Source organism: Chionomys nivalis, chromosome 11, assembly GCF_950005125.1.
Source record: "Chionomys nivalis chromosome 11, mChiNiv1.1, whole genome shotgun sequence".
In the NCBI taxonomy this organism is placed as follows: domain Eukaryota; kingdom Metazoa; phylum Chordata; class Mammalia; order Rodentia; family Cricetidae; genus Chionomys; species Chionomys nivalis.
This window is the reverse complement of record NC_080096.1, coordinates 39,518,346-39,531,026: the sequence shown is the minus strand read 5'-3', so window position 1 is coordinate 39,531,026 and position 12,681 is coordinate 39,518,346. Positions and strand designations below refer to the sequence as shown.

The 12,681-nt window shown below is 46.9% G+C and overlaps 1 protein-coding gene across 2 annotated transcripts in view; it reads right to left on the bottom strand.

The window, feature by feature from the left end:
- Zyg11a (zyg-11 family member A, cell cycle regulator) overlaps positions 1-6,383 on the bottom strand; it is a 32,783-nt gene extending 26,400 nt beyond the window's left edge. For both annotated transcript variants that reach the window (XM_057784743.1, XM_057784741.1), the window contains exons 1-2: positions 6,283-6,383; positions 1,226-1,391 (exon numbers count right to left, since the gene is read on the bottom strand). In XM_057784743.1, coding sequence (XP_057640726.1) covers positions 1,226-1,391; positions 6,283-6,372 — 256 coding nt within the window. In that variant the 5' untranslated portion in view covers positions 6,373-6,383. The remainder of the gene's footprint in view (positions 1-1,225; positions 1,392-6,282) is intronic.
- Between the last annotated feature and the right edge of the window lie 6,298 nt (positions 6,384-12,681).

Genomic DNA, 12,681 nt, shown 5'->3' with positions numbered 1-12,681 from the left:
CTTGAACTCACAGAGATCTGCCTGCCTCTGCCTCCCGAGTGCTGTGATTAAAGGCGTGCGCCACCATCGTCCGGCTATTTTTCAAATTATTAAGCACTGAGGTTCCTTAGATTCCCCCAAATAATACATGCTATTGTCACTGTTCTTAGATGCTCTCTAGAATTAGAGGTAACAAATACCGTACTAAAGACACGATACACTTTGTATGAGGAATCAAGCAGTGAAGCTGGAACTGAGTTAAACGCTTCCTCCCTTGCTGGCCAGGCCTTATAGAATACCAAAAGATGCTGTTAGGGGAAACTGTCAAGTTTTATTCAGCTGTGGACTGTTTATACTAACTACCTAGGGGTCATGCAAGACTCGGCCACTGGGGCAATACTGGCAAGTCTGTCATAGGAAAAACCAGCTGCTCTTCAGTTGGATTTAAGGTCCATGCCACAAGAGGGAATTTATCTCTGGTACTGTAAACTTGGTCAAAAGCCTGCAGCCAGGGAGGTAGAGGTAGAGGCCTTAGCAGGGAAGGTACTGCTGTCGTTTTGTTGACTGGACATAACATACCTGTGACACTACCTTCTAAATACTTTTACGTCACAGCACTGCTGTCAGCTTTGGTTGAAGAGGCTTATTACTGCTTGGCTGCTAAGAATGACTAGCTGTTGGAGCTCAGGAGATAGCTTAGGGGGTATGAGTACTTGCTGTGCAAACATGAAAACAGGAGTTCAAATCCCCAGCACTCAAGTGAGAGGCCCACCATGACCCAGAGCTGTGTGGGTGTGGAGACAGGAGTGGCTAGAGCTTGCTGACTGTCAGCCTAGCTCCAGGTTTAGTAAGAGACTACGTATGTCTCATGGAGTTAAGTAAGAAAATGATAGAGCAGATCACCTGATGTCCTCTTAGCCTCTGCATGTGTACACACGGGCACCCATATACACACAGCACACATGAGCCTGTTGGAAGCTGAGCCCTAAATGGGTGTTCTCTACTGCACCCATCTCCATGAGGATATAAATGTAATTAATGGTTGCTGTGCACATGGTGGGTGGGGTGGGGGTGGGGATGAGGGTATGGGGTTGTCTTCAATAGTATAGCCACTGGTGAGGGGGGTCTGTGCTCCTGTAAATAACCCCTTGTCAATGGCTCTGTAAACTACCCTAACTAAACTCAGTGAGACACACACACAAAAGGTAAAGCACTTTAAGACCAAACTAAAGAGAATGTTTAGTACCTCGCCAAGTCATCCTCTCAAGGAATTGATCAGATATTTCTCGAGGAAGACGCCAATGCTCTGGAAGGCACAATGTTCCATCAGGTCTTGTAGAACACCATTGCTCTAATGTAGCAACCAAGACATCCAGGCAGATGCTGACCAAAGAGTAGGGTGATGCTTCCTCCTAAGCAAGAAGACAAAAAAGAAAAAAAATTGTTAGAAATGATCTGCATGGCCGGGCGGTGGTGGCGCACGCCTTTAATCCCAGCACTCGGGAGGCAGGCGGATCTCTGTGAGTTCGAGACCAGCCTGGTCTACAAGAGCTAGTTCCAGGACAGGCTCCAAAACCACAGAAACCCTGTCTCAAAAAAAAAGAAAAAAAGAAAGAAATGATCTGCAGCTGGGTGGTGGCGGCTCATGCTTTTAATCCCAGCACCCGGGAGGCAGAGGCAGGTAGATCTCTGTGAGTTCGAGGAGGCCAGCCTGGTCTACAGAGTGAGTTCCAGGACAGGACAGGCTCCAAAGCTACAGAGAAATCTGTCTCGAAAAAAAAAAAAATCAAAAAGAAAAAAAGAGAGAGAGAGAGAGAGAGAGAGAGAGAGAGAGAGAGAGAGAGAGAAAGGAAAAAGAAAGAAATGATCTGCAAACATTCAACATAAAGGGGGTCATTGCCAGCAAGATGGCTCAGTAGGTAAGGTGCTTGCTGCCAAGCCTGGTGATCTGAATTTGATCCTTGAGAAAAACCAACTTCCACAAGTAGTTCTTTGTCTTCCATATATCACATACAGGACATATTAAATTAAACAACACAACAACCAGGTATGATATTGCACATCTTTAATCCTACCACTTGGGAGGCAGAGGCAGGTATATCTGTATGAGGTCAGGGCCAGTCTGATCTTCACAGTGAGTTCAAGACCAACCAGGTATACATAGCAAGAGCCAGCCCCCAAAATAATAATAGTAAGTTATTATTACTTCTGGAATCAAATGCAAATGGAAGCACAGCTTACCTATGAGATAATGCTAAGGCAGTTTTAAAAGTTCAGTTTTAGTGAGTGCTCAAATTAAGCAGTCAGAAAAGGGGAAGTGAAATGGCTCAGCTGGTATAGACCCTTGCTCACAGGACTGAGGACCTGAGTTTCATCACCAGGATGTCCTCTGACCTCTGCACCCCCACCTTCACACGTACTCCCCCCAAATAAATTGATTTAAAAACTCAGAAAGGGGCTGAAGAGATGGCTCACTGGTTAAGAGTGCTGACTGTTCTTCCAGGACTCGGGTTCAATTCCCAGCACCCACAAACAAACAAAAACTCAAGAAGAAGTGGGTGGGTGGTTGTGGTGCATGCCTTTAATCCCAGCACTGGGGAGGCAGAAGTGGAGGATCTCAGAGAGTTCAAGGCCAGCCTGGTCTACAAAGCGAGTTCCAGGACAGCCAATGGCTGTTACACAGAGAAACCTTGTCTCAAAAAACAAAACAAAACTTACTCGTGGCAATCTTTGTCTCCTGGGGGGGGGGGGGTGACATTTTCTTAGTTAGGTATGACGAAACACACTCTTGATCCCAGTAACCCAAAGTCTGGAGGATCAGGAACTCACCTCCAGATTCAGCTATTCTTGGGCTGCAATTTCCTCTGAGTTCAAACAGTCTACCTTGGAGGTTTCTTAACAAATCTTGGTAATAATCAACTGCCAAGTCTCTGGAAGTTCCTGCAATTTACAGGACCCAAAGTACATGCCACACACAGGTGACAGCAGATCCCTAGTACCTGTAATGATTCCAGCCACAATAAGGCTGATACTTCTGGGTTCTAGGGGCCATGCATGTGCAGACAAGCCCTCAGGCAGAAGTGTGTAATGGCGCGTGCTCTCTCTCCTCTCCCTCTCTGCACACTGGACTTCCCCAGGCCTGTACACGCCCCCTCTAATAAACTCCTAACAGGTTTGTTGTGTTCTGTGTTTCCTTCTCACTTGTACCAGGTAATTTCAGTACCACAAAAAAGTCAGACAAAGCTTATAACCCCAGTGCTAGAGGACAAAGAGAAACAGATTCTGGTTGTAAAGATACAACCCACAACTAAAGAAACAAAAAAAGGTTCTCCAGGAAAAAAATTAATGCTATTATTAACCAGAAAAAAATTTACAGGTACCATATACATTAAAAAGATGATTTATGCCAGGTGGTGGTGGCACACGCCTTTAATCTCAGAGGTAGGCAGATCTCTGTGAGTTTGAGGCCAATCTGGTCTACTGAGAAACCCTGTCACACACAAAAAAAAGTTTTTTAAAAAAGATAATTTAGCCGGGTGGTGGTGGTGCAGAGGCAGGCGGATCTCTGTGTGTTCGAGCTAGTTCTAGGACAGGCTCCAAAGCTACAGAGAAACCCTGTCTCGAAAACAAACAACAAAAAAAGATAATGTAAAACTCCATTGGTTTCATTCCAATAAATTTGATAAATAGAGAAAAAAAATTCCTGGATATATATTACCAAAGCCAGCAATCTAAGCCCTGGGAAGGCTGTCTTCCTTTTTTGTTTGTTTTGCTTTTGTTTTTTAAGATTTATTTTTTATGTATACAGTGTTCTGCCTATATGTCTACCTACAGGCCAGAAGAGCTCATTACATATGGTTATGAGCCACCATGTAGTTGCTGGGAGAGCAGTCAGTGTTCTTAACCACTGAGCCATCGCTCCAGGTCCTTATTTTGTTTTTTGAGACAGGGTTAATCTGTACAGCCCTGGCTGTCCTGGAACTGACTCTGTAGACCAGGCTGGCCTCTGCCTCCTAAATGCTGGGATTAAAGGAGTTAACCACTGCCCTGAATTAACCCTTTTATAAATATGGAGGTATACAAGGAGCTCTATAACACCCAAAGAAATAGATATGATTATGAGTTAAAACCTTCGAGGGAGGAGGAGAATGCTCAGTTAGTAAAATGCCTGCCTGGCAGGCACAAAGATGAAGCATTCAACCCCCAAATCCAAGCAAAAGGAAGTTGAGTCCAGTGTCACTCGCTTGAGTGCTGAGACAGACAGACAGACACATACACACACTCTCCAAGCACGAAATTATGACACAAACCAGTAATTCTAGCAATTGTATGAGACAAGAGGATTGTTGAGAATGCAAGGTCAGCATGAGTTATTTAGTGAGTTCCACATAAGCCTGATCTAGGGTAGGACCTTATTTCCAAAATAAATAAATAAATAAATAAATAAAATAAAATAAAATAAAAAGGGGCTAAGGAAATGGCTCAGAGGTTAAAAGGGCACACAGGGCCACAGTCCAGTTCCCAGCACCTATATCTGCCTGCACTCTAGACTCAGAGAATGGACCATATTCTTCTGGCCCCACAGGTGCTGGGAACCCAACCCACATCCTCTCTTAACTGCTGAGCCACCAGACCAGTCTCATTCCCATACTTCAAAATAAAGTAGGGGCCCAGAAAGATGGGTCAGCAGACAAAGGTGCCTGTTCACATGAGCTCAGTCCCTCAAATCCACATAGTGCAAGGAGAGAATACACTACCAACAACTCTGATCTGCACACACATGCAAAAGCCACAAAACAAAACAAAACCCTGGACAAAATAACTAACTTTTCTTGAAGGGCAAGAGAATACAAAATTGGTATACAAAAATCAATTTTATGTATTTGAAAATACAACCCAATTTTACATGAACCTTTAAAACAGAGGATTGAGCTACAGGCTCTTAAATCCAAGGAGGGGCTGAGGAGAACCACTGGGTGGGGGTCTGAGGAGGCAGAGGCACGAGAATTTCGAGAGTTCAAGGGGAAAAAAATTAAAATGGGCTGGCCATATTATCAGGCAACTGTAATCCCAGTGCTCAGGAGACTGAGGGAGAGCTGAGTTGGAGGCCAGTCTGGGCTATACTGGGAGATCCTATCTCTTTCTTACACACAGTTTTTGAGAAACTGGGGTTAACAGGAGTCAGCACAATTTTCACTCCCCAGGTGGCACTGAGCATCCAAGGTCAGCATACTCCAGGTCAAGTTCCTGTGTAGACCCACCCAACCAGGGATTTCCAATTTCCTCCTTCTCCACAGGGTTAATGGAGTGGGTAGGTGAGCAGCTGAGGAGAGGGGCTGGGGGCACTGAGAAGAGGGACTGGGGGCGCTGAGGAGCAGGGCTGGGGCAGCTGAAGAAAGAGTCTGGGGGCACTGGGGAGAGGGGCTTGGGGCGCTGAGGAGAGGGGTTGGAGGTTGAGGGAAATGGCTGAGGAAAGGGGCTGAAGAGGCGCTGAGGGCTCTGAGGAGAGGGGCTGGGGGCTGAGGATGGAGTGCTGAGATGAAGGGCTGAAGAGGGGCAGGGAGAGCTGAGGAGAAAAGGGCTGGGGGGCTGAGGAGGGGGCTAAGGAGGACTGAAGGGTCTGGTTGGGTGGGCTCTGAAGAGACCCACTGGGTGGGGGTCTGAGGGGAGCAGGCTCTGAGGAGACCCACTGGATGGGAGTCTGAGGGGAGCAGGCTGAGGAGACCCACTGAGTGGGAGTCTGAGGGGAGCAGGCTGAGGAGACCCACTGGGTGGAAGTCTGAGGGGAGCAGGCTCTGAAGAGACCCACTGGATGGGAGTCTGAGGGGAGCAGGCTGAGGGGAGCAAGCTGAGGAGACCCACTGGATGGGGGTCTGAGGGGAGCAGGCTGAGGAGACCCACTGAGTGGAAGTCTGAGGGGAGCAGGCTCTGAGGAGACCCACTGGGTGGGAGTCTGAGGGGAGCAGGCTGAGGAGACCCACTGGGTGGGAGTCTGAGGGGAGCAGGCTGAGGAGACCCACTGGGTGGGAGTCTGAGGGGAGCGGAGACGGCGCGCAGCGGGCACTCAGTATGGAAGGGGCTTGAACTCCGGCGCCTCCCTCAGCGGCGCCGAGGACAGGGAGCACGCGGGGGCGGGACGCGGCGTCCACGGGGCCCGGGATGGGGGGGCCTGCTCACGAACCCCAGGAAGCCGTCACGACCAACTCGCGGGCCGCGGGGAGGAGGCCGCCCCGCAGCAGCCCTGGGGCGCGCCACACGACGGACGGGTGCTCGCCCGGGGACCCGGACGGCGGCCACACTCACCTGCAACACGCAGCGGTCCCGCGCGTCATCCAGGGCGTCGGGCAGGACAAGGGCCTGCGGCCACAGCACCCGGTGCAGGAAATAGACCATGGCTCCCCCGCTCGCGCGAGCCCGCTCGGCAGCGTCACGCCACGGCGCACTCACGGAGGGCGCAGCGCTGGGCGCAGGGCGTTTGAACTGCAGGCTCGTCCGCCGCGCACTCGCCCGCCGCGACCCCGCCCCCGGCCGCACGGCCAACGGTCTGCGCTCGCCGGGCGCCGCCGCGGAGGCCGACCGTCCTCGGAACCGGCTGCCGAGGTCGTTCCCACAGTCGCACTCAGGGTTGGATTGGATTTATTTTATTTTTTCTCAATACAGGGTTTCTACGGGTGTGTGGTCCCGGCTGTCCCTGAACTCACTCTCTAGGCGGGCTAGCCTTGGATTTAGCCACACACCTACCTTCGTCCCCGCGGGCTGAGGTGACAGGAGTGTGCCGCCACCGCCCCTTGAAGTTTGTTTGTTTGGTTTTTTTGTTTGTTTGTTTTGTTTTGTTTTGTTTTTTGTGTTAGAAACGGAACCTAGAGCCTTACGCGTTGTGCTCAGGAATACTACCATATCCCAGGTTTTTAAATGCTTTAACAAATTTAAACGAATTTTCAAAGGTCTTGCCCCTAGAAGTATGACACCAGTCACACTTCGACTCTTAGATGTAAACTATACAAAATATTTTTAGGGGCTGCTTGTAATGAGACCTGGTTCAGCGAGTAAAAGAAGGTACACCTGAGTACCATCTCCGGAACCCACACAAAGGTGAAAGGGGACAACAGACTTCATACAGCATGCAGAGTCACGCCTGCCTGCACACATGACACGCACATACAATAACATTTCAAAAACAAAACAGCACAGACCCTTTTGCTTGTTTTTTTTTTTTTTATTGTTCTTACTGAACTATACATTTCCTCTGCTCCCCTCCCTCCCCTTCTACCCTCTCCTGTGATCTCCACACTCCCAATTTACTCAGGAGGTCTTGCTTTTTTTCCTCTTTTCTGTGTAGATACACGTAGGGTCCTCTTTGTTGTCTAGGTCAGCACAGACCTTTTTAACAGCATCAGGGAAGGGGAGTCAGGAGGGTCAGCAGTTCAAGGTCATCCAAAAAATAGTTTGAAACTAGCCTCTACTACATTAAGGCTATCTTATTTAATTTAATGTACATATATTGTCGAGATCCATGCCAAGGAAAGAAGAGAGAGGGAGGGAAGGAAGGAGGGAGGGAAAAAGAGAGAGAGAGAGTAGAAGAGCTAAGGTCCCTTGGAATGTTGGAAGTCTCTGAATCTTAATTTCCTCAAAACTAAACTCTGGTGCTCAGGTGATAATTCTCCCAAGGTTGAAGTCAAGATTGCATAAGATAATGTAGGAAAATAGCACCCAAAGTCCCCATCTAGATAAAGGAATTCAAATGTTAAAATTAGTTTTCAAGAACAAATGACCAGGAAATACTTGCCTCTCACAGGCTCTTTTCTTTTTCAGCCACCCTGGAACTTGCTTTGTAGCTGAAGGTGACCTTGAAGTGATTCTGCTACTTCCCCCTCCCTGGGTGCTAGGTGAGCCCCAAAAGCCAACCACAAACAGTCTTTAATCATTTTCCTAAAAACAAGGAAGGATATTCGGTACCACGCTTGAGGTCCTCCTTTCACCCCAAGGAAGTGAAGACCCCAGAGAGTCTATAGGTGAGGCTGGCTGGGAGGTCCCCCATCTCTGTAGGAGAAGCTGCAGAGTCAACACTAATTCCAGGCCAGCCTAGTCTACTTAGGGAATTCAGCCAAAGCCCATAACAAGGTCCCACCCTAACCTAGACAATCACCTGCCACTCCAACACTCTTCTCTCCTCCCATTTTTGGTAACACTGCCAATAAAATAGGTAGAACTGAGGATTTATGTGGGGACCTTCTAGACTAGAAAGTAAAAGTCTCTTAATTCTGCAAATGACTTCTAAAAGACAGAAGGTACACAGATGTTCCTTCTAGGCCTGGACCTAGTTCCCCACCCCTGCCCCAACAGCAGCCACAGCTTCCCAACCCCTAGGGATTTTTACAGCTCTCTGATTGTCAAAAGGGCTCTTGGCTACAGGGGCCCTCAATTTACCTTCACTGCTAGCTGAAATGTAGGGAAATGGCTGCTAGGTTTCAGTCACTCATCACACTGAAAGAACAGAAACTGCAAAGAAAGTCAGCCTACAAAACACAATCCCAGAGAACTTAGACAATAGTGCAGACATTAAGAGAGATTTACATAGATATAATCTACATGGGAAGTAGGAAAAGACAAGATCTCCTGAGTAAATTGGGAGCTTGGGGACCTTGTGGGAGGATTGAAGGCGGGGAGGGGAGAGGCAGGGAGGGGAGCAGAAAAAAATGTAGAGCTCAGTAAATATCAATAAAAAAAAAAAAAAAGAATAGTGTATACTTAGATTTAAGAATTCCATTGTAAACCAGGCGGTGGTGGCACAAGTCTTTAATCCCAGCACTCAGGAGGCAGAGGCAAGTGGTTCTCTGTGAGTTCAAGGCCAACCTGGTCTACAAGAGCTAGTTCCTGGACAGGCTCCAAAACCACAGAGAAACCCTGTCTCGGAAAAAAAAAAAAATCCAGCCGGGCAGTGGTGGCACACGCCTTTAATCCCAGCACTCGGGAGGCAGAGGCAGGCGGATCTCTGTGAGTTCGAGACCAGCCTGGTCTACAAGAGCTAGTTCCAGGACAGGCTCCAAAACCACAGAGAAACCCTGTCTCGAAAAACCAAAAAAAAAAAAAAAAAAAAAAAAAAAATCCATTCTAAAGAGAGACTATGAGTTAGTGTAAATAAATATACAAGTAGACTGGCCTGTGGGGTGCAGAGGTCCTTGCTCTCACAGATAAGCACTAGGGAAACCAGGAATGTTGAACATGCAGGGTCATCTATTCAAAGGAAGAGATATATAACCTGTTTTCTGACCAGAAGGCTGGGAACTAAGGTGGTTAACAGGCAAGGCACCCTCTGTGCTATCTATAGGGCCAAGCCATATCTGGCTCCCCCAGGCTCCCACATACAGGGCCAGAAATGGTTAATAGCCTGCGTGACCTCTGCACTATCTCCATGACTGTTAAGAGCACTAGGCCTTACCCTAGGCCCTTAAGATAGCACATATATGTAGCCTATCTATAGAACCATCTTCATGCAAGAAGTGACAAGTACTTTGAAAAGAATTTTGATGTAATCAAGCCTTAAGCTTTATTGTGGACATGGGCTTGTGTTACACCAGGAAACTCTTCCCCAAATTGTACTGTATTTAAATATGCTTAACATAAATCACCAGTGTCAGGAAAAAAAAAAAAAAAAAACAGGCAGGCGGATCTCTGTGAGTTCGAGACCAGCCTGGTCTACAAAAGCTAGTTCCAGGACAGGCTCCAAAGCTACAGAGAAACCCTGTCTCGAAAAACCAAAAAAAAAAAAAAAGAGTTCTAAATATTTATTATATTTTATGTGTATGTGTGTGCTCAACCATGATCCACTAAGTTGGGATTTTAGAGAGCAACCTGGATTAGTTTTTTAAGGTCCTTTTATGAGGGAAAAAACCTACAAGGTCAATAGAAAATAGCTGCGAAAAGGCATTTACAGGGACAAGATAATTGGCAGTTATCAAAAATAAAATGAGAAAATAAGAATATCCATCATGTCATTAAGGAGTCACAGAGTTGGTGGGCGCAAGCATAGATCGAAGTACCCCTGGAAACATTCTGCAGGGCCAGGGGCAGGCCAGGGGCAGTCATACATCATGGGGTCACAGGTTCCTAACTAGAAATAGAAACCTATCCTTGTAGGGTGCGGGGACTTAACCACAATGTGGCTCGTGGGTTTTTTTTTGTTTTGTTTTGTTTTGTTTTTTTGTTTGTTTTCACAGAAATCTGCCTGCCTCTGCCTCCCGAGTGCTGGGATTAAAGGATGGCTTGTGTTTTGAAGAAAAGCCAACATGGCTCCTGCTCTGGTTTCCCAGCAACATGTGCATATAGGAATCCTTGTGGGTCAGAAGATGTGTGAGATCCCCTGGAACTGCAGCGGTTCTGAACCATCTGGACGCAGTGCGATGAGTGACTGAACCAGCCTCACAGGAACCAAACCCAGATCCTCTGCGAGAGCATTCAGTGCTTTTAATCACTAAGCCATCTCTCCAGCCCCTATGAGACCGTATTAATTTCCGTACTAGGAAGGGAAAGGCATGCATGTTTGTGCAGCGCTAAGAGGGAAGGCTCTTGGTCTGAACACCTGATCTCAAGTGGGTGGTGTGAGCCGAAGCTGCACCTACAGAGACGGATTGGCTGATTAGAATTGCATGCAGTCAGGAGCCCAGAACGTTGCAGGCCCACAGGCTAATTACCTTATCTTGTGCTAGCTTAGCCCTTTGCTGCAACCAGTCCTTGCTCACTTGTGTCTGAAGTAGCGTCTATGACTAACAGACAGAAACCTTTCGGAATCTCTTAACAGACCACTGGCTTCCTCCAAGCCAGAAGCTAAGGATGGCCTCAGATAGCATCTTGGACCTGTAGCACAGCTTCTCCTCTCTGGCTGTAACTGCTTCTCTGGTGTACCCTAGTTAGGGTTGCTATCGCTGTGATAAACATCATAACCAAAGCAACTTGGGAAGGAAAGGGCTTATTTGGCTTACACTTCCACATCGTGTGTGTCTCATCATCTAAGGAAGTCAGGACAGGAAGGCCACAGGGCAGGAACCTGGAGGACTGCTGTTGACTAGCCTGCCCAACCTGCTTGCTTGTTTTTTTTTTTTTTTCCTTTCTTTTTCCTTTTTTTTTTCTTTTTTCTTTTTTTTTTTTTTTTTGGTTTTTCAAGACAGGGTTTCTCTGTGTAACAGTCCTGGCTGTCCTGGAACTCACTCTCTCACTCTGTAGATCAGGCTGGCCGTGAACTCACAGAGGGCATGTGCCACCACCACCTATCTTTTTTTTTTTTTTTTTTTTTTGGTTTTTCGAGACAGGGTTTCTCTGTGGTTTTGGAGCCTGTCCTGGAACTAGCTCTTGTAGACCAGGCTGGTCTCGAACTCACAGAGATCCACCTGCCTCTGCCTCCCAAGTGACCACCTATCTTTTTTGGGGGGGCAGGGGCAACCTGCTTTCTTATAGACTCCAGGCACCACCAGTCCTGGAATGGCACCACCCACAATAGGGTGGGTGCTCCCACATTGATCACTAAGAAAATGCCCTGAAGCCAGACAGTGGTGGCATCAGTCAGTACTCAGAGGCAGGCAGATTTCTGAGTTCAAGGCCACCCTGGTCTACAGAGCAAGTTCTAGGAGAGGCCCCAAAGCTACAAAGAAATTCTGTCTAGAAGGAAAACCAAAAGGAAAGAAAAGAAAGAAAATGCACTGTTACACACAGAAACCCTGTCTTAAAAAAAAATTTGAAAATATCTTAAGAGCTGGATCTTATGGAGGCATTTTTCTCAGTTGAGGTTCCCTTCTTTCAGATAACTGTAGCGTGGGACAAGTTTACATAAAAACTAGGAGGTGGGGGAGCTGGAGAGATGGCTCAGTGGTTAAGAGCAGCTCACAACTCTCTGTAATTCCAGTTCCAGGGAACCCAACATCCTTATATAGACATACATGTCACCAAACACTAATGCAAATAAATAAATTATTTTTTTTTAAAAAAAAGAAAACTAGGTGCTGGAGAAGCTGGCACGGTGGTTAAGAGCACTTGTTCTTGCTACAAGACCTAGGTTCCATTCCCAGAACCCACATGCTGGCTTACCACTTCCTTGGGCATAAGGCCTGCATGTGGTTCACAGACAGACATATAAGCAAAGCACTCAAACACACAAAATAAATCCAAAAGCATAAATAAATGAAAACTAGCCAGCATAATTTCTAGAAATTATTTCATTTTATGTATATGTGTGTTTCACCTGCATGTATGTGTGCATGTGTCCCACATGCATGCTTGGTGCCTGCAGAGGTCGGAGGAGGGTGTCCTGTCTCCTGGAACTGAATTTATGAGTGGTGATAAAGGTCTTGGAGAGAGCAGGGATACGAGGAACATACCTAAACATCATTAAGGCAATATACAGCAAGTCAACAGCCAACATCAAACTAAATGGAGAGAAACTCCCAGTGATCCCACTGAAATCAGGAACAAGACAAGGTTGTCCACTCTCTCCATATCTATTCAATACAGTTCTTGAGGTCCTAGCTAGAGCAATAAGACACCAAAGGGAGATCAAGTGGATACAAATTGGAAAAGAAGTCAAACTCTCACTGTTTGCTGATGATATGATATGTTTACATAAGTGATCCCAAAAATTTTACCAAGGAACTTCTACAACTCATAAACACCTTGAGCAATGTAGCAAGATACAAGATTAACTTAAAAAAAAAA